This window comes from Mesocricetus auratus, unplaced genomic scaffold, assembly GCF_017639785.1.
Source record: "Mesocricetus auratus isolate SY011 unplaced genomic scaffold, BCM_Maur_2.0 Super-Scaffold_100004, whole genome shotgun sequence".
Taxonomy (NCBI): Eukaryota; Metazoa; Chordata; class Mammalia; order Rodentia; family Cricetidae; genus Mesocricetus; species Mesocricetus auratus.
Window position 1 is genome coordinate 38,663,549 of NW_024429189.1, and position 20,255 is coordinate 38,683,803.

Sequence of the window (20,255 nt, forward strand, 5' to 3'; positions counted from 1 at the left end):
CAGTTGTAGATTTTGGCTTACTGAACTCTGAAACCTCTCCTTGAGGCCAGCAACACGGTGTGATTTGCATGTGAGGTGATTGCTGTGTGGATGGGTGGGGCACAGGTTTGGCTGGTCAGCAGGCGCTGTCCACAGATCAGCATCTGGTATGTGCACCTGCGGTCTTGCACGCAGAGTGTGGGGATTCATTTCCAGCGACCATCCGGAACCCTGGTCAAGTTTGCTGTGAGTGGGGACATTTAGACTTGCTGTCTTTCAGCCACTTTCCCTGGCAGCCGCCAGTCTCGCCACTTAGCTAGACAGCCGCTCAAACACGGCAGCGCCTCCCTTTAACACCCTCCTTTCTCTTACAGCGCCTAAACCAGCTTTATATTGATGTTTTTGGTATGTGTTGCAGTCCTGCTACTTCTTCATTCTGCCGTCTATTGTCATTTCTTTTTTTCTTTTCTTTTGTTTTTTGAGACAGGGTTTCTCTATGGCCTTGGAGGATGTCCTGGAACTAGCTCTTGTAGACCAGGCTAGTCTCAGAACTCACAGAGATCCTCCTGCCTCTGCCTCCTGAGTGCTGGAATTAAAGGTGCCTGGCTATTGTCATTTCTTACGGATGCTTTTGAATTCTTTTCCTTTCTCGAAAATACAGGAGGAAACAAAAAAAAAAGAAGTAGCAAGGCTCCCGACTAAGAAATGAATCACTTCTGTTTTAGTCCAGTGAGCCACTGCTCATAATACGATTTCTCAACAGGAAACACCTGTATGGATTATTTCACTATAACCCCATGATGCTTGGACTAGAATCCCTTCCAGACCCCATCGACACGTGGGAGATCATAGAGACGATTGGTAAAGGCACTTACGGCAAGGTCTACAAGGTAGCCAACAAAAGAGATGGGAGTCTAGCGGCTGTGAAGATCCTGGACCCTGTCAGTGTGAGTACAGGAGGAACTTGTAACCACTGGCTGGTGTTTCTGAAACATTGGGTTTGCGATTTCTTTTCACGATTTTAGGGATCATTTTCATGAATGCTGGCAGGAAATCTCAAAATGAATCCTGGTTTGTTAGGCCTCCTAAGGAAAGGACTTGGTTTAGAGTTAAAATTTTGCTGGACCTGCTGGGCATTGTGGAAGACATCTTTAATTGCAGTGTATCCACAGGCAGAGTGGGAGACTGGGGGGTGGGAAGAGATAGGCTAGGGGTTGGGGGGCACAGAGGCAGGCAGAGAGGCCAGCCTGGTCTACAAAGTGAATTCCAGATCAGCCAGGGCTACATAGAGACACCCTGTCTCAACAAAAACAAAAACAAAAACAAGACTTTCCTGGACTTTGGTTTCTTGCGTGTTTTCTTACTGTTTTAGCATTAGTGTTTTGGGCTGTTAAAAATTATTCTTTTGGGAAAAAAAGCTATATTTCACTCTCTATTCTTTCTGGAAGTCACAAATTGAACCAGCCTCATGATACTCAATCATCTGAGGTGACATTTTCTCTCAAAGCACTGAGGTCTCCATGCTTTGCACTGGTCTGCACCGTGAAGTTGTATCTTGTGGGGGCCCCTGGAAACCTCTGAACATTCAGACATTTTTCAATAAGAAGATATTTATAATAATGCAGTTGAAGAAAAATATTATAGAGAAATGTTATTGCTTATAATAACCAAAGGGTCGGAGTTGGAATCAGTATAGCTACTCCTGGGTATTTTTAATATCTGCCAATGATGGCTTTAACGTAAGTAGAGTCTAGTATGGTGGTGCACACTTGTAATTCCAGCCCTTGGCAGGTACAGGCCTTAGGGGGATTTTGAGTTGGAGGTCAGCATGGGGTGCACAATGAGTTTGAGGTCATCCTGAGCTACGTAGTGAGATCATGTTTCAAAACAAAAACAAACACCTCCAACTCATCGTCGGCTTGCTTTATTAATTGATGACTTGATCACAATGTCCTTTCTGTACCTTCCTTTCATCCCCATCTAAATCAAACGTGGGCTATTTTTTAACTCTTTCAGGATATGGATGAGGAGATCGAGGCTGAATACAACATTCTGCAGTTTCTTCCCAATCATCCTAATGTTGTGAAGTTTTATGGGATGTTTTACAGAGTGGATCACTGTGTGGGAGGACAGCTGTGGCTGGTCCTGGAGGTAAGAGGCTCCCGTTGAGTAATCGTGGAATGGAAGAGAGTGCTGAGTGCCGGCGGCGAGTGAGTGCTGCATTGGCCAGGTATACACTGGAGGAGTAGATCCCTCCTGTGCGCCAGATACCTGAACAGATGTGAGACGCTGCGGTACGTACAGCAAGGTGTGTGAATGAGGTTTCCTCTCTCTGTATCTGCTTCAAGAAACGTAACCCTCTTTCCTTCTAACCCGGAGTGGATCTAGCCACCCAGTTGGGAAATATTATTCTGTTCTATAAACTGGAAACATTTTATAGAATTCGTGTTCTAACTTAGTATAGCCCCTATGCCTGTGCCGTTTGCATCGGGCTTTCATGTTTACCAGTTCCTGAAAACTGAGATGGGAACTGTGCATGGCAGGTTTGTGAGAGTTCTTGGAAGAGACTAGCGGAGAGGAGTGAGGAAGGCAACGGGGTAAGGAGACATTAACCAGCAGTGAGACTGATCCCAGCCTCAGCTAATTCTCTACAGAAACGGACAGCCGGGAGCCTGTTCACCATTGTCCTCAAGCGTACCTCCAGGAAGAGTGATTCCAGGAGGGTAGTCCCCTGCGGTGGAGGGGGGCAATTCCTAGTAAAAGGTGCCAGGAAGAAGGGGGCTGTGGACATTCCCAGGAGCATCAGCTGTGCAGAGGGGACATGTGCACAACCGTCCCTTCCTCTCCCCTTTATTAATGGGAATGAATGTCATCCGGGGCAGAAGACCACGTCCCCTGAATCATACTCCCCACAACTCTGAAGAGAACAAGGACAACAGGACAGGTCATTTCCTTGATCCTCACAGACCCACCCTGATTTGTCCTGGACCCAGTCCCCTGTAACTAGCTCACACCTCCCTGCCTGTGGTCATCAGGATGACACAGGAGCATGAGGGCACATGTGGGCACCTTAAGGAAGACCATAAGCCACCCTCCCTTCACTGGTGCCTCTTGTCCCAGACTTCTTGGGTCTGGGAAAGCCTGAGAATGGGACAATATGCACTGGCTGCCATGGCAACCGTGGATGGAGAATTCATTATGATATCCAAGTGTGATCATCTGCAGGAAGCTGGTCTCAATATTTCTGTCACATCAGCTGCCTTCCTCACAATCTAGCAATGCAGGGGTTTTTGATTTTTATGAACCATCTTTGAGACATTAGTTGGTATATTCAATCATACGTACATTCTCCCATCACCTCTTGGGTTTCATTAACCACCTACCCTTCACCCCCACCCTGAGAAGACTTGCGTTTTTATCTTGCCACAAAACTGTGTATCCCTGGTGCTTTGTTCAGGAATGGCACTGTGTGAGTCTCTGTATTCATCTTTAGCTCTGTCGGAGGTCTGTCCCTCACTGTAATTTCATCGTGGAAATGCAGACAGAACAAGTCTCCATTTTTACTCATTCCCTTCTCTCTGCACCCCACTCTACTCCAAACATCTCTGTGTCCAGACAGAGAGAACTGAAGCCTTCAGGACTTCTCCAAGGTTTGTCAAGGGTCTGCTTCCTTGTGCTGCCGGGCAAGCAGGAGGCCGCTCATGCCAAAGGTGCTAATGAGCCAGTGGTCTTCCTGCCCAGGTGAGATGCTAATGAGCCAGTGGTCTTCCTGCCCAGGTGAGATGCTAATGAGCCAGTGGTCTTCCTGCCCAGGTGAGATGGCAGACACAGGGCCTTGGGTGCACCCAGTGCATCCAGGGAAACTGAATAATGAGGAGGAGTCAGGCTGTGACCTGAGCCGTGTGCTGATGGCTCCAGGCCAAATATCCTCTTGCTTTTCCCCATTGACCAGAGGCAGGTAACGAGGCCACTCAGAGACACTGAGAGACTTATCCCTCAGCATGCGATATGCTGGTATTTATCATTTTGCTGTGGCCAAAGCTGCTGGCTTTGGATGCTACCTTCTGCGTCCCAGCATGGGCTGTCTATAGCAGGCAGCTAGGTAGTCGGATGTGTCCAGTGCCTCCACAAGTCTCAGAAACACAAGGATTACTAGATCTCTGACAGTGGCAGAACTCCCCATTTTCTTTAGTTTCAGTCTCTTGGTATTCCACGGATGGCCAGAGGACCATAGAGGGGAACAACATGACCATGATCAGGTACATGGCAGGCTTGAACTATGTGTGTCAGTCAACTCTCCTTTACTATAACAAAACATCTGAGACAAATCCACTTTAAAAGGGAAAGGCCTGTTTTGGCTTATGACTAGAGATGTTTCTATCCTGTGACGTTTGGGCCTGTGATGAATTAGTGCATCATGATGGGCACAAATTGAAGAGGAAATGGTTTACCTCATGGTGGCTTGAAAACAAATCAGGGAGGAAAGAAGAGAGGCCAGCATCCTGACATCACCATCACAGGCCAAGCCCAAGTGACTCAACTTCCTCCCACTGAGCCTTATACCCTCAAAGTGCCACTGCCTCCCCATAAAATTACAATGCATTTAGAATTGTTCTTCTCATCCATTGCACTGAGATTAAGTTTATATTGCCTTTGCTCTTCTCCTGCTGGATGCGATGAGATGGCCAGGGAGCAGCTATTCCACGGGGTGATTTTAGAGGGCAGAGAAAGGTCATTAATAAGCTCCTCAAATCACCACAACTCCAAAAACAAAAGCAAATAAAAATGCCATCTCTGCAGCTCATTACCGATTTGTTAGTTGGAGGCAAACAAAGCTCCCTTCTTGGTAGACACCTACTGCAGCAAGAGGACATGTAGAGGATACGCTTGTGCATGATGCGTTGGACAATGTGCATTTGCTTTAAGTAAGTATTAAATGAAAAAAGATCCATGTCTCATTTTTTCTTACCCAAATAAGATATAATATGAAATTAGACCTTTGAGAGAAGTCCAGTATTTGGAAATGGTATCTAATACATACTGAGGCAACTTTCTTTTTCTCCTCTTAGAACAAAAACCTTGACAGGTAGAAACCAATCATTTCAGCATGATCAAATGCTCAGCTTCTGAAAAATAGTCTAGAGTGCCATGAAAAGGCTATAAAGAAAAAATTCAAAGTGAAAGAAAGCAAAAGCTTTTCTTTTAAATGAAGTAAAATAATTGACTTTAATAATAATCTCTTCCCCCACCCTGACTAGAGATCAAAGTGTAAATTCAGAGTCTGCAGAGCTAAAGCAAGAGCGAGGAGGAAGAAAGGGAGGGAGGAGGAGAGGAGGAAGATAGGTTGGGGGAACACATACTCTATTGAAATTTTGCTAGAAGTCCAGTCTAGTCCCTATTGTCACTGGAAGTATTAAACAGCAAGCCATTTTCACCCACTGACATTGCAGCATGAATTAAATCTATCATGTTGAAGATCGGGGTCTGGGCAGGATTCTGGTGGAGGAGAAGGGTTGGTAGGAGGGGACTGGCCCTAAACACTGAATGCTGTAGCTGCTCTGGAGAGTCTAGAGTGCAATGATGGCATGCTGCAGTCAGATGAAGGACGGTCAACTTCCGACGGGAAGAGCTTTGAGAGGCAGAGCAACATCCACAGGCTCATGCTATCTGTGTTCAGGACAAGAGAATTAAGCAACGGCTGGTGGGAGTGACCCTGCCCACTCACCACCACACTCACACACCCAGGGGAGACGGAGACGGGAGCTGGGAGCCTCCAGTCCAAACACCTGTCAAGGGGTAAACATCTGCCTCTTGGAAATGGAGCTCCCAGGTCCCAAGAGACATGGTGTTCACTTGTGTAGTTGCAAGTTGGAGACTTGGTCTAGTATTCAGTAAAATAAAGATTATCTGTCCCAACTCGAGTGGCAAACTGAGCTGGACCACTGAGGGGCGGATGGAGAGGTAGGCAGGATGCTTCCTACAGCATCTCTGCAAGTAATTCTGACTCTGTTTTGTGCTCTTTGTAGAACCTCACACCCTTGAAAGACTTTGACAGCTTACTGATCACAAGGCACTGAAAGAAGTCTTCTTAACTCTGCCACCTCACCGTGCCAAATCAATGTACTGGTATAGGAGATACTTGACTGTTGGAACTGAGGCTAGAACAGAGGTCTGGTGACTGTGTTGCCTGGACCACTCCTTAATAACACAGAGGAAAGTTGATGGCTTATTGATCAAGGAACATTTTGTTGTTTGAAGTTAGGACTGTCCTGATGAATGCACACACTGTGATTGAGTCAATATTCAATGATGTTTTGAAAGTGAGACGCGGGATGTAAATTCTATCTTCTATTTTTCTTAGTTTGGAGCTAAGTGCTCATTAAATTCTAGGTGTACCCAGCTGCCTCCTTTTCTGAACACTTAGGGCGTAGGGAGGGACTGTGGAGTGGAGTCACACCTCTATATTAGAATCTTATGGGTGGCGGAGAGGGTGGGAAGGACGGGCTACGTGCCAATCCCCATGGCTGGGGCAGGAAGCTTATATGCTTTTTGACATCTCTAAGGAGATTGTTTTATTTGATGCATTTGAATATAATTTCTTGTTTTGCTTTTAAAAGGCTCAGTCCATTTCATTCTAGACAATCGTCAGTGTGTAGCTGTTTTCTCTTCTTTTATATCTGAGTTACCACAGTCTTTTTCTGTAACCCTCAGGCCACTCTTTTAAAGCCTTGCTAGGGGACTTGTCAGCTTCACAGGGCAGCTCCCTTTAATGTACCCTGAATGGTTTAATTACATTTCTGTGAATTCTGGAAAGTCAGACAGCTCTTAACTCTGACATTTACTCAACAAAAGGCACTCGCTGAGTAAGAGCTCTTTGTGTTTTGTTTTGTTTTTTCTAAATTCGTAGCTGAATTTTCATCCCGCTGACAAATAGCTACTTTTAATCCCTTCCTAAGTTCTGAAGTGATGAAGAAAGGTTCCAAGTTTGCTGCCTAAGTAAAACATGCTGAAGAGGTCTTTGTCACACAGTTGGTCACACTCAGAAAGAGAGAGACTGCCAAGAGTCTCCAGGGGGAATTTCCAGTATTGCATTAGCTTGGGTCAACACCCAGCATTGAAATGTCCTCTTGGTAGGATTTCAGCACACCCCTTCCATAGGAGAAGGCACATGTCCCCATGAGTTGGGAGCCCGGCTGGGGAATAGTCTGCTTCATGCTTTGCATGCAGGGGAGCCCAGGCTTCATGGGTACTTTCTTTCAGTTCCTTGTATCTGTAGACTGTGCCTTCACTTCCCACTTGGGCCCTGCCTCCCTTGGTGATTGTTGTTTGTGTATGTGGTGTATATGCGAGCATGAGCACACACGTGAACTGATGCTTGGAAGTTAGAAGTCAATATCTTTCTCAGTAGCTCTCCATCTTATTCTTTGAGACAGGATCTCTCACTGAACCCAGAGCTCACCAGTTCCGGAAGACTACCTGGCCAGAAAGCTCTAGGGAATCACCTGCCTCTGATCTCCCCAGTGCTGGGGTTATATGTACACACACTGCCTCTCTGGCTTTGTACGTGGGTAATGGGAATCTAGACCTAAGCCCTCATGCTTGTATGACCAGAACTTTTCCAAACTGTGCTTGCTAGTTTTATGTGGGCTTGACACAAGCTAGAGTCAACAGAGTGAGAAAATACCTCTATAAGATCAGGCTGTAGGCAAGCCTGTAGAGCATTTTCTTTATCAGTGATTGGTGGAGGAGGGCCCAACCTATTGTCAGTGGTGCCATCCCTGAGCTGCTGATCCTGGGTTCTATAAGAAAGCAGGCTGAGCAAGCCATGAGGAACAAGCCAGTAAGCAGCATTCCTCCATGGCCTCTGCATCAGCTCCTGTCTCCGGGATCCTGCCCTGTTTGAGTTCCTGTCCCGACTTCCTTCAATGATGAACACTGCTGTGGAAGTGTAAGCCAAATAAACCCTTTCCTCCCCAACTTGTTTTGGTCATGGTGTTTCATCACAGCAATAGTAACCCTGACTAAGGCACCAGCTAAGCTATCTTTCCAGTCCTTTCCCCGTGGGTGTCTCTAACCTTCCTGCTGAATATCCCATGCTAGATGCTTTTGTCCTCAGTTCATCTGCCAATCTGCTGCCAAAATTATATCTCCAGAATGTGAAGCTAAACACTGAGACCTCCTGTCCACAGCTTCTCTCCAGCCACTCATGCTCCTCGTGTACGGAAGCAGACATGGTATAGAATGGTAACACCCTCTCTCTGCTTCCCTACCACCTCCCTGGGCCCCAAGAGCAGAGAATTCAAACACACAGGCCACCTCTCGTCTTTCATGCTCCCTTTCTTTGCACAGGGTGCCCCCTGTCCTTTGCCCGAGATGCTATTCCATATCTGCAATGCTATCCCCTGTGGAAGCATTTCTCAGGCTGTCCCCTCTCTTCTTCCCTCAACAGAGGTCTCCCTCCTCCCTGGACACACCCTCCCTTCACAGTGCATCCTCGGTTATTCATGCGCCCATTTCTGGGCAAAGAGCACTTTGAGGCTGGGGACTGTGTCATGCCAGCATTGAGCAAACAGGTGGTAAACAGTCTAATTGCAGCCACTGGGAGCAGAAAGGTGAACGATGAATGTTGTTGGTTCTTTTGGGGTCTTGTAACACACAGCTAGAAAGAGAAGAATCCGGAGCTCTTCAGATGACAGTGCTGTTAGTCTTTCCACCTGTGACAGAATACCTGTCAGGCCAGAGGGTCCAGTTCATGGCTAGGAAGGCCTGTTGTTGGGGCCTCTGCTGGGAGTGCTGACAGCAGTGGAACTCTGCTTATCTAATGGCCAGGAAACATGTATGGGAGCATGCCCCAATGACCTAAAACCTCCCACAAGGTCTCTCTTCCAAAAGGTCATAGCATCATCCAATAATGCCAACTTTTCAACAGCTAAGCTTTGGGGGACATTCAACATCTAAACTATAGGAAGATAGAATTGGAATTCAAAATCTGGGACATGAGAGCCAATGGAGTGGAGTGGTCAGTTCAACTTGATATTGGCAGACTGTTGACCTCAAGGTCGCTTGATATAGTCTCAAACCCAAAGGGTCATCTTTAAACATTTCATTGTTTTAGGGGCCCCTGCAAAATAATTCCAGATAGTAATTTTGTGCTAATTTTAACGATTTCCCATTAGAGTTTTAGTCACATACTTGTAAGCATGGGCATTTCATTCCAGGCTATTTGATTGTTACTGTACAAAAATCTGCCAAATGTATAGATAGCAGGGATGGCATCCATATCAAACAGAAACATATGCTCACCCTTTATCAAATCCCGCAGTTGTTCATAACTAGAGTCGAATAGATCCTAATATGTCATTGTCTCCCTTAGTCAAGCTGCTGAGCTGCCCTTCCTCCGGTTTCATTATGTAAGAAAGCCAGTCCACTCCAACAGGGGAGTACCCCACACCCCCTAGTCTACTGATTTCAGACAAAGCACCTCAGGGATCCTAAGGTTTTACATAAGCTCAAGGGTAGCTTCTGGCATGGATGAGAGCCCTGAGCTTGCTCCCCAGAAAAGGGAGAAATAGAGAGGTTTAAAGTCTCCTAAAGCCTCAAGTTGGACCAGAGAAAGCTAAGCACACCCTAGGCCTGTCAAACACTGACAGTTTTAGAAGAGTTACCAGCCAAGCCCCAATGCTTGCAGAGCCAGCAAGGGAGACAGGAGAGGTTGAAACTATTGAGATTTGTCTCGTCTGGTATCAAGGGCATTCGTCTTGCCTCTTTAGCTTCTTTTTCATCCTCAAAATGCATGTTAAAAAAAAACAAACAAACCAGACAATAGCCACATAAAGTGAGAACTAGTCAGTAAGTTACCATGGTTACAGATACGCTTTCTCTTTCAAATTTCTAAGTAATAACTTGTGCTTTTATGTTTGACTTGGCAATTAAAAAGTCAGCCTTTGGTATCGGCATGTTCACTCATAAACCATTACTTTGAATAAAGACTACACATATACAAAGAACCTGATTTGGTTGTCTAATAGAAATTTGCAATTTAATGATTTTAGTCTGGAGTTTTGTGATCTGCAAATTTACCGCATTGTCAGTAATGAGTAGATTTTTTTTCTTCTAAATGTGTTTGTCTCTTCTTTTTCTTTGGGTTCTCTGGCTCCCTTTCTGTGCCCCACCTCTTCTCCCAGCTGTGTAACGGGGGCTCTGTCACTGAGCTTGTCAAGGGCCTCCTGAGACGTGGCGAGCGGTTGGATGAAGCTGTGATCTCCTACATTCTGTACGGGGCCCTCTTGGTAAGAATGTCCGCGGTGTAAGCGGGAACATTTGTGCACAGCGTGGCTCCTCACTGCACATTGACAATGGGAATTCAATCTGGGGAAACGTATGTGGGCCTTGATGGGACTGTTGAATTGGTTTACTGACAGCTCCGATCTCTCTCTCTCTCTCTCTCTCTCTCTCTCTCTCTCTCTCTCTCTCTCTCTCTCTCTCTCTCTCTCTCTCTCTCTCTCTCTCTCTCTCTCTCTCTCCTGCGGTGGTGCTGGGACTCCGTGCAGGGCCTCCAGCATCTGCACCGTCACCGAATCATCCACCGAGACGTGAAGGGCAATAACGTTCTCCTGACAGCAGAAGGAGGAGTTAAGCTCGTTGACTTTGGTAATGACTGTGTCGTTTGTTTTCTTGATGTGTGCAGTTTTAGCCAAAGGGGGCAATTTATTGCAGTCTCTGAAGACTGGGGCCTCTCTGCTGCACCACAGGCTCAGGGACTTTGCAGGCAAACAGGCTGGAGAGTAGGGGGCTTTCCAGATGGATCGCCCTCGGAGACGCTCTTTGCTAATTATTTTCAGCTTTCGAAGCAATGTTATTAAAAATAAAAAATAAAAGTGTTGCAAAAGAGAAGCTTTACAGAAAATGGTTTTTTTTTTTGGCTTTGTTTTTTGTTTTCTGTGAAAGTTTCCCACCTGAGGGCAATTGTCTGTAATTTACATTTTTCATCTCTCTTTTGCATATGAAAAGAGAAAGCAGTTTGGTTTTTAAAATGACTTTCTCTAGCCTTGGGCATACTTATTTGCAGTGCACAGAAGGTAAACCGGTCCTCTGGGCCTGAGAGATGTGAAATTCTGACTACTGCCTCCACACGTGAGGCATGTTGACCTGAAAACATTCACGGGAAACGTAGATGCTGTCATCGGGGGCCAGAGAGTGTTGACTTTTCCCTAGCAATCTGTTTCGATAGTCCTAAGCCAACCAGCCATTTAATTTTCCTCTGTTTTGGCGTATGGAATGGTTTACTCTTCTAAATAAGTTCAAGATTAGCTACAAATACTGAGAAACCATTTAGAACACTTCAAAACGTTACCAATGTCACCATAGTGAAAACAAACTGGTGGTTTTTAATATCCATTATTTCACTGTAGGAAATAATTTAGTATAAGAATGTGTCTGCAGGGGCTGGAGAGATGGCTCAGAGGTTAAGAGCACTGGCTGCTCTTCCAGAGAACCCATGTCCAATTCCCAGCACCCGCATGGCAGTTCACAACTGTCTGAAACTCTAGCTCCAGGAGATACGACACTCACACAGACATACATGGAGTCAAAACATCAATGCATATAAAATAAAAATAAGCAAATAAATTATTCTAAAAGATTAAAAAGAAGAATGTGTCTGTAAATTATTTGTGGGGAAGAAGTCATTTAAGAATCAATAAAGTTGGGGATGGAGAGATGGTCAGTCGTTAAGAGCATCTGTTGCTCCTGGAACCCATCTGGAGGCTCACATCTGTAACTCCAATCCCAGCTAACACGACAATTTCTCCTAGGTATGTGGTGTGCATACAGACAGACAGACAAAACACCGACACACATAGGAATACAAATATATTTTTAAAATAAATTTGCTTTAGGTGTGTGTGTTGGTCTGTGTTTTAAGATGCAAACCAAGGAAAACGGGCAGAGGAGCCAGTTGCTGGGGCTGTGCTCCCCTGTAAAGTGGAGGAATACTAGACCTGGAGCAATGTGCTGCAGTACGACATATTTTCCACACCTAATATGCCACAAGGGAGACAGCCTAGATGGATGAGAATAGGACTTAAAACCAGTTTATCCACATGCCAACTTTGTAAGCTTCAAGAGAGAAAATATTCCTAATCTTTCCAGTAAAGACTTCCTGAAGATTTAGTTGCTGTAAGAAACTTCTAGAAATTCAAGCTGGAAATGTGTAATTGCTTGCTTACTATATTGTTATGGAGAACTTGGCAAAGTGGGGGTTACCTGGGGCACTGTGACATGTGTATGGTCCCAGCTACTGGGAAGGCTGAGGTGGGAGACTCACTTGAGTCTTGGAGTTTGAGACCGGTCTGGACAACACAGCAGAGTCCTTATCTCAAGTGTGTTTGTGTGTGTGTGTGGGGGGTGCCTGGGAGCCCTTCCAGGCTCTTTAATAGGGAGAATGAAAATGGCAAATCCAGGAACCAGCCTGGGGTCCTATGAACATCATCCAGGACTTAAATTCTCTAGGGTGTGTCCATTGATAAACATCATACTGCATTTAGACTTGAGTTCTTGTCTTCATTTGCAATAGTGCCAACATTCCTCATTTTCTAGATTTGTGCTTAGTTTAGAAAATACATTACATTTATAAAGTACATGACATGCTTATTCTCACATTTGGGTTTGGAAGAACATATGGTAGGTGTGATTGTTGCCATTATCCTAGTTTGAAGATGGGAAAACGGAGGCTCAAAGACGAGGCAGTCACAATACTACTAGTAAAAGCATAGTTGGCCTGGAAGGTGAGTCTCTGGGCTCTTATTCCAGGCTGCATTTACTTCCACTTTATTTGATGGTACAGAGAGGAGAGGTCATAAAAGGACATTGGAATAATATTAAAATTCACGTCTTCAACATTGAGCTTCAGATAATAATGCTGTCAATTTCTTTTTCCATTTGAGAAGCATTGCTTTCCTGCCAAGTTTCTAGTCTTGTAGGCTAGATAAGGCTTGGAATCTTTTTGTGTCTACATTGATACACTATTATAGATAATGCTTGTCAATCTTCCTCCTCCAAAAAATGAAGCAGTTATTAAAGAAATCATCTGAAATAATTGGGAAACATAATAGGAAGATATTTTGGGTTGATCATAGTTGTTGATATTTTTCTTTCTGTTCCAAATTTGCAGCTATAAGGACAGGAGTGTTCATTGGGAAGCACTGGGCTCTGATAATTTAGATAGAATGACTAAAACTTCATTCATGGGTTGGCAAAGTACTGCTCATGGGACAAATATGCCCAAACTTCTATTTTTATGCAGCCATGAAACTAAGAATTATGTATGTGTACATATATAGTCATTATAACTTGAGACCAGTTTGTTATAGAGGCTCAAACTGGCCTTAGACTCACTATGTAGCCCACTTCAGCAGGATCCCAAGTCCTGAGACTGCAGACATGTGCTACCATGCTTAGTTTGATTTTTGTATTTTTAATGACTGCTAAAACCTCAAAAGAATAGATAATGACATGTGAAAACCATACTCGATTCAGATTTTGGCATCCATAAATGAAGTCTTATTTAGGTATGGCCACACTTATTCATTGATGTGTTTTCTGTAGCTGCTTTAGCACGATGGCAGCAATTAATTGGGGACCAGGACTATGACACCTAAAATAGACATTATCTAAACTCTTATAGAAAACATTGCCAACCTCTGTCTATGCTCACTGCTGAATTCTGATACCCTTTCCCCATAGGTGTCTCTGCTCAACTTACAAGCACACGTCTGCGGAGAAACACATCAGTTGGGACCCCATTCTGGATGGCCCCTGAGGTAAGCCAGAACTATCTTTTTGCACTTGGCAAGGAATTTGGCGTTGTGCCTTTTTATAGGCAAGACAATTTACAGGCTCTCTACAATTTTCAGGGAGAAAATCCTTTATCCTTATAGAACTCTAAAATCCTCGTGGGTAAGGGATGCTGGCAAGACAGCCTCAGAGAATCAGGGATACATCACAGCCAGCCCATAGGGTGTCTTCATGCCATTAGGAAAAGGTGACCCTCTGGGAGAGGGTCTTGGCTTGGCAAGTGCATCTAGCCTTTGTCTACAGTAGCAACAGCCACCTTTCCTAGATAAATGCAGCCCACATCCCGTGGCTCGGTGGTGAGCCTCATTTCAGCTCCAGCAGCCTATAGCTGGATGCAGTATCCCTGGCTGCTCCTAACACGTACAGAGCAACTTCTCTTGTGCACGTTGTGAGCTTTCTGGAGTAGAACAGCATTTGGTCCTGATTTAGTTCTGCCCTCAATACAGAGATGAGGCGTGCGGAAGTAGGGAACTTTCCGGCTGGATAAGGCATGTGTGAGTCACCCGTGCATTTGCTTGTCAGGTCAGCATTTCGTTGCCAAGCACTCTGACCTTCAAATGAAAGAAGCTCTCTGGGAGAAAGCAAATAGATTCTTTAAATTGGAGGACATAGGTGGTCATCCCCCCACCCCCAGATGACTTTCCGACTCTAATCTGTCTGTGTGGTCAGTTTTCTGTATGGTAGCCCATGCGCTCTCCTAAGACAGCAGGTAGCTCACACCAATCTCTGCTCACTTTTCTTCGGGGTTCCCTACCACTTACGGCCTTCCATTTTTATTTGGGTAATGAATAGATCTACTTTAAACAAAAAGAAAAAGCTGTCAGATTACAGTATTTACTTATTGCAAATGTTCCTTAAATGGGTTAAAAATATATGAGTCTAGATTTAAACTTTTTGTCATATATTTATAGATCTGTAAAAAATTATTTAAAAGCCACAAAGCCTTCCAATCAGCAGTTTAATGAGACAGATGCTATTGTTTCCGGTGATATTGTGTATCTCAGCACACAAGGGTGGGCTCTTTGAGTCTGGCATTCCTACCACCATGCACCATGTGTTGACTTAGCCTCCCTCCCGCCCCCAACTTCGCTATGTTCAGTCAGATCTCTCTTTGCAAACAGCTCCTCTGATTTCTAACTGCTGCTTTTCTGTAAGCTGGGCACAGCTTCACAGTAAGTGAATGTCACTAAAGCTATATGGAAAATAGTTACCCAGATGGTCTGAGATGTTTGTATTTGGGATAATACACTCACTGAAGTAAAAATGAAGGGGTAGTATTTTCCTAAGGACCTTGTGGACCACGCAGGGGCGGATGCTGAACAGAGCCCCCCTATCACATTCTTACCTCTTTTTATCTGTCCAGGCTCATGTTCTATTTCTTTCCCCTAACTCGCTTTTAAATTCTCCAACAGTAGTGAGTGACAGATTCCCTCCCTCATCCCCGGCCCACATTGAGGCTCTTACTTATGTCCAGGTAGGAGCTTATCACTGCCTCCGGCACAGCCACAACCTGCCATTAGCCCACTGTCACCTCTGCACAGTGGTGGGCGGGACCCCAGGACTTGAAGCTTTGGTGGGGACATGGATGCTAACTAAGCCCTCCACTCTCTGCAAGCCCAGAGCAGGTGCTCCAAGAACACTTGCTGGGTAAATGAATGTGCTGGTGATGACACCACAGGGATGAGATAAAGGCTATTGGAGTCGGCAAATTCCTCTTTAGATTCCAGCTGATCTGTCCTGAAAGGGAAGCCTAACCAACGTCACCCGGCTTACTGGGTGACATAATGTGGAAGATGGCATTCCTGTTCTACTCTCAGCACCACGGGCCAAGATGAAAAGAGCCCCTCCCTGGGCTTTGTGCATTTATCAGATGTGTGTGGCTTCCCGAACCTTCAGTTGGGTTGAGCAAAGCATGAGAAATCTTTCTGTAAGGGGCAGCGAGGAGTTCCCATGGTGAGCTTCTGTTTCCCAGAATACCTGGCCATGGCTTCCTTCTCAGCAGGGAAATCCAGCGTCTCCCCATCTAGTGCAGTGAAGAATGGACAGGTGGGAGGTCCAAGAGTGTGTCCTTGACAATGTCTCTCAGGAGCGGGTTTCTGCTGGCCCCACGTGGGCCTCTCTTGGTACGTCTGCTGAGTCCCAGCCTGACGTCTTTAGCCTGTATCACCCTCACACTTTCATTTTTGAAACAGAGCATCACCTTTTCCAGCCAAGGCTCACTGTGCTCCGTCACCCTTCATGCACACCCACGGGAACAACATCCATTTGTCAGATCAGTGCAGCAGGCACTCACGCTTTCCTCTGTGAACTGTGCTTTGGGTCAAATGCAGTGTTTCAAAAGTTTGATCAGTAATGGTTCAAATTAGCATTGCCTTCGTGTGAAGCCTGAATATGATATCGATTGTACCTGCTTTCCCTTCAGTTCCTGTAAGTGGGTTTAGATGAAATGCAACAACAGTGGAGTACTAACAAGGCCGGTGGAGTGAGACTTGCAGATGGCCTAGACTTATTTTTAAAATGCAACGGACAGATCCTTGATCTTATTTTATTCCTGAGAAATTAAGCCATTATTTCCTTCTATCCTATGACACCAGCTTGGGAAACTGTGAGATTGAACCAGGTAGCTACTGGAATGTGATCATACCACCATCAAATGTTGACTCACAGTTTGCTCAGGCTGTTAGAAGCTAGCCAACATTCTCCAGTCTTTCTTCTCACCACTGTTGGTAGGCACTACCCATATAGAAGAATGCTGACAGAGAGGTATCATCCCGGGAACGGCGGGGAGGGAGGATTACACACGGTGTTCACACTTTGAAACAATACTGCTGGGGAAATAAATTGCTGGGCGTAGTAAAAGGGACCATGTGAATGTCAAGGTCAGTACAAATTCTTACAAACTAAATCCATAAGTAGCACACTGTAGTCACAGGGAAGATAATCCTCCAAGAGGTACAGAAAAAAAAAACCTCACCATGGAAAATATGTTTTAGATTGCCACGAGAAAAATAATGTAGACAATAGAAAACTGTTTTCATATGATGGGAACGGAGGGTGGTGAGTCTAGAGTGTGTGATTTGGAAGCACAATAATGTCACCAAAGTCCAGGATCCTTTTTTTTTCTAATACTGGGGCGTGAGTCCAGGACTTTGTGTGTGCTTGGCAAGTGCTCTCCCAGTGAGTTACAGTCCCAATCCTGAGACCCCATTTCTCAAAACCTCCCTGGCTAGGATTGCTGCAAGCTATCTGCCTTCATTATCCAGGACCTACCTCGGTGATGGGTGTATGGGCACCAAGTCCATGATGATTGGAGAGGCAGGAGGGACTCCAGTGCTTCAATAGCCCTGGAGAGAGCCCTGGGTGTGGTACGATCCCATAGGAGCCTGCCTTGACTCCATTGCACCAAGCTCTTGGGGTCAGCTGTGCACATCTGTAACCCAACAACATGGATCTAGTCTTAGTCTGGAGGCTAGAAATTGGGGATGAGGGAGAAGGGGAGGGGAGGAGGAGAACATGAGGGGACAGGAAGGTTGAGTTAGGGGAAGGACAGAGAAGGTGAGAAAGGAAAGAGATACCTTGACTGAGGGAGTCATTATGGGGATAGAGAGAAACCTGGCACTAAGGAAATTCCCAGGAATGCACAAGGATGACATCAGCTAGACCCTAAGCATTAGTGAAGAGGGTGCCTGAACTGGCCTTCCCCTGTAATCAAATTGGTGAATACCTCAATTATTATCATAGAATCTTCATCCGGCAACTGATGGAAGCAGATGCAGAGATCCACAGCTAAGCCGTGGGCCGAGCTCCCAGAGTCCAGTAGAAGAGAAGGAGGGGGTGGTAATATGAGCAAAGGGGTCAAGACCATTTTGGGGAAACCCACAGAAACATCTGACTTGACTAGTGGAAGCTCACTGACCACAGACTGACAGCTAGGGAACCGGCATAGGACCAAACTAGGCCTTCTGAATGTAGGTGACAGTTGTGTGGCTTGGGTAGTCTGTGGGGCCACTGGCAGTGGGACCAGGGTTTGTCCTTAGTGTTTGAACTGGCTTTTTGGAGCCCATTCTCTTTGGAGGGATAACTTTCTCTGCCTAAAATACTGGGGAGGGTCTTGGCCCTGCGTCAAAGTGATGTCCCAGACTTCCCTGACTCTCCATGGGAGGCCTTACCCTCTCTGAGGAATGGATGGAGGGTAGGGTAGGGAGGAGGTGGGGAAGGAGTGGGAACAGGGATTGGTATGTAAAATGAGAAAAAACTGTTTTAAAATAAAAACAATGATAAAAGAAATTGGAACGAGATGCAGAAGGCCTCGCTCTCTCTGAGGCTCCCCCTCCCTTACGTCTTCCTGGCTGCTGGAGATTAGCTGGCAGCCTTTAGTGTTTCTCGGCTTGCAATAGTCTCTACTTTTGTGGTACTGTGCTATTATTCCTCTAGCATGCCTCTGCCTTCATGTGATTGTTTTCTCATGTGGACCCTGGTCTCGTGGGTGAGGGGCCCATCTCATTCCAGCCTGACTTCATCTTAACTAGTTGCATCCTTGGTAGCCCTGTTTTCAGATGTGATTTCTGGGAGTTAGAACTTCAACATTTCTCATTTGGAGGACACAGTCCATCCTATAACAGCTCCTCAGATACTCAGGTGTCTTCCTTTGTAACACAGTGTTCAAATTTATAAGGCTGTTTGGTGGCAGCTTGGGTGTCCCCAAGTGCAGAATATCACAGGTGTTAGTTTAGAGTGACCACACACACACACAGAGAGACACGTAAACACACACATGCACACACACACAGAGACAAAGACACACACAGACACATAGACACACACACACAGAGACAAAGGAACACACAGATATATAGACACATACACAGACACACACATGCATACACAGACAAAGACACACACAGACACACACACACAGACACACACAAACACACACATGCACACACTTGTGCCTCTCTGATATATGGCCTTAGATACAGACTAAAATCTTTGTGTGTGTGTGTGTCTTTGTGTGCTTGCACACTTGGGTGTTGAGCACAGACAGTTGCTTATTGTTTCTTTTCTTCTCTACTGCCTCTTGATGGTTTATTCCTCTTAATCAATAATATGAATGATAGCACCTTACATTTTCATGATGTTTACATGTTATTTTGTAGATATTCAGGCTTACCTGTGAGGATGCTGGGTAGTGTGACTGCCTCAGTGCCATAATGAGGAACCCAGCACTCTGTCTGGCCAAGCGCCCATGGATGTAGGGTGGTAGTGAGCAGGGGTGGCTGGAATCTAACTCACTGCATTAAGAGATTTCCAGATTAATCCATGCTAGTTACCTACAGTAGTATTATATAGCCCATATTTACATCCTGTAAAGTCCTGTGGGTAACAGAAAGGGACAGAACCTACTCTCTGTTAGCAACCGGTGAGGGTAGTTAACAGTCTACCAGACCTGCCATCTCACGTTGGAAAGAACTGAAGGGAAACACCAGGAGGCAGTGGAAAGAGACATAGACAGCTGTGTTCAATGCTAAAAACAATGCCTCAGGTAAAGGCTAAAGTCAGAAGACCGAGATGTGTGTGTGTGTGTGTGTGTGTGTGTGTGTGTGTGTGTGTGTGTGTTGTTACAAATGATAACAGTCCAGGAAAAGAAATCCACATTGCCATTTCAATTTTCATTGAGGTTACCTGTAGACCGTGCTAACACGACACCTTATTCTTAGCTGGTGTGTGGAGGTATGGCTGTGCCAGCTATTAAAATATTAGCATATTTCCATTCTGAGTGCTAAGTGCCTGCCACCCAGAACCCTTGAGTAGTCCTCAGTCAGACACACGGTGTCTCTGCTCAGGCTATCCCTGGTCTCTTAACCAACTACAGGGTTAAGGCTTGGCAGGAGGGAGCCTTAGGCCAGTGCCAGCAGATCTTGCTTCTATAGCCCCTGCCGCATGCCAGCCGAGTGTCCAGCTGAGCATCTGAGCTTTGGGGCTATGGAGCTTGCTAAGTGTGACCTCAGCAGGAAGGACAGCTTCCCTCACCAACACTGACTCACACCCTAGGACTGTGATGGGTGCTTTTTCATTATGTACTTTCAGTTCATTCTCAATGGTGGGTATTATTTTTTCCATTTTACCACTGAGAAAAGTGAAGCTTGGAGAAGTGTAGGAGACACTATGTCCCAATCTGCTTACCTAGTAAATGCTAAATCAGTTTGGTTTTCCAGGACGCATGAGAATGCAAGTTCCATCTTGCAGAGGACTAAACTAAGGTATGGGAAAAATTCCCATGAGTGCTTGGTTTTAAGGGTGTTCACAGGAGATGGTAGGAGGTGCACACCTGGTGAGTGAAACAATTCATCCAACAAGACACTAAAGTATGGCAGAAGGATGCTCTGAAATTGGAGTTTTGGACACATCATTTTAAAAGATGC

At 45.4% G+C, this 20,255-nt stretch overlaps 1 protein-coding gene across 1 annotated transcript in view; it reads left to right on the forward strand.

Annotated features, from left to right (window-relative positions):
* Nucleotides 1-745: 745 nt before the first annotated feature.
* The window catches only part of Myo3b (myosin IIIB), a 314,924-nt gene continuing 295,414 nt past the window's right edge, over nt 746-20,255 (forward strand). The window contains exons 1-5 of the mRNA XM_005065170.4: nt 746-926; nt 1,996-2,130; nt 10,164-10,268; nt 10,530-10,629; nt 13,723-13,799. Of these exons, the coding sequence (XP_005065227.1) occupies nt 777-926; nt 1,996-2,130; nt 10,164-10,268; nt 10,530-10,629; nt 13,723-13,799 (567 nt within the window). The 5' untranslated portion in view covers nt 746-776. The remainder of the gene's footprint in view (nt 927-1,995; nt 2,131-10,163; nt 10,269-10,529; nt 10,630-13,722; nt 13,800-20,255) is intronic.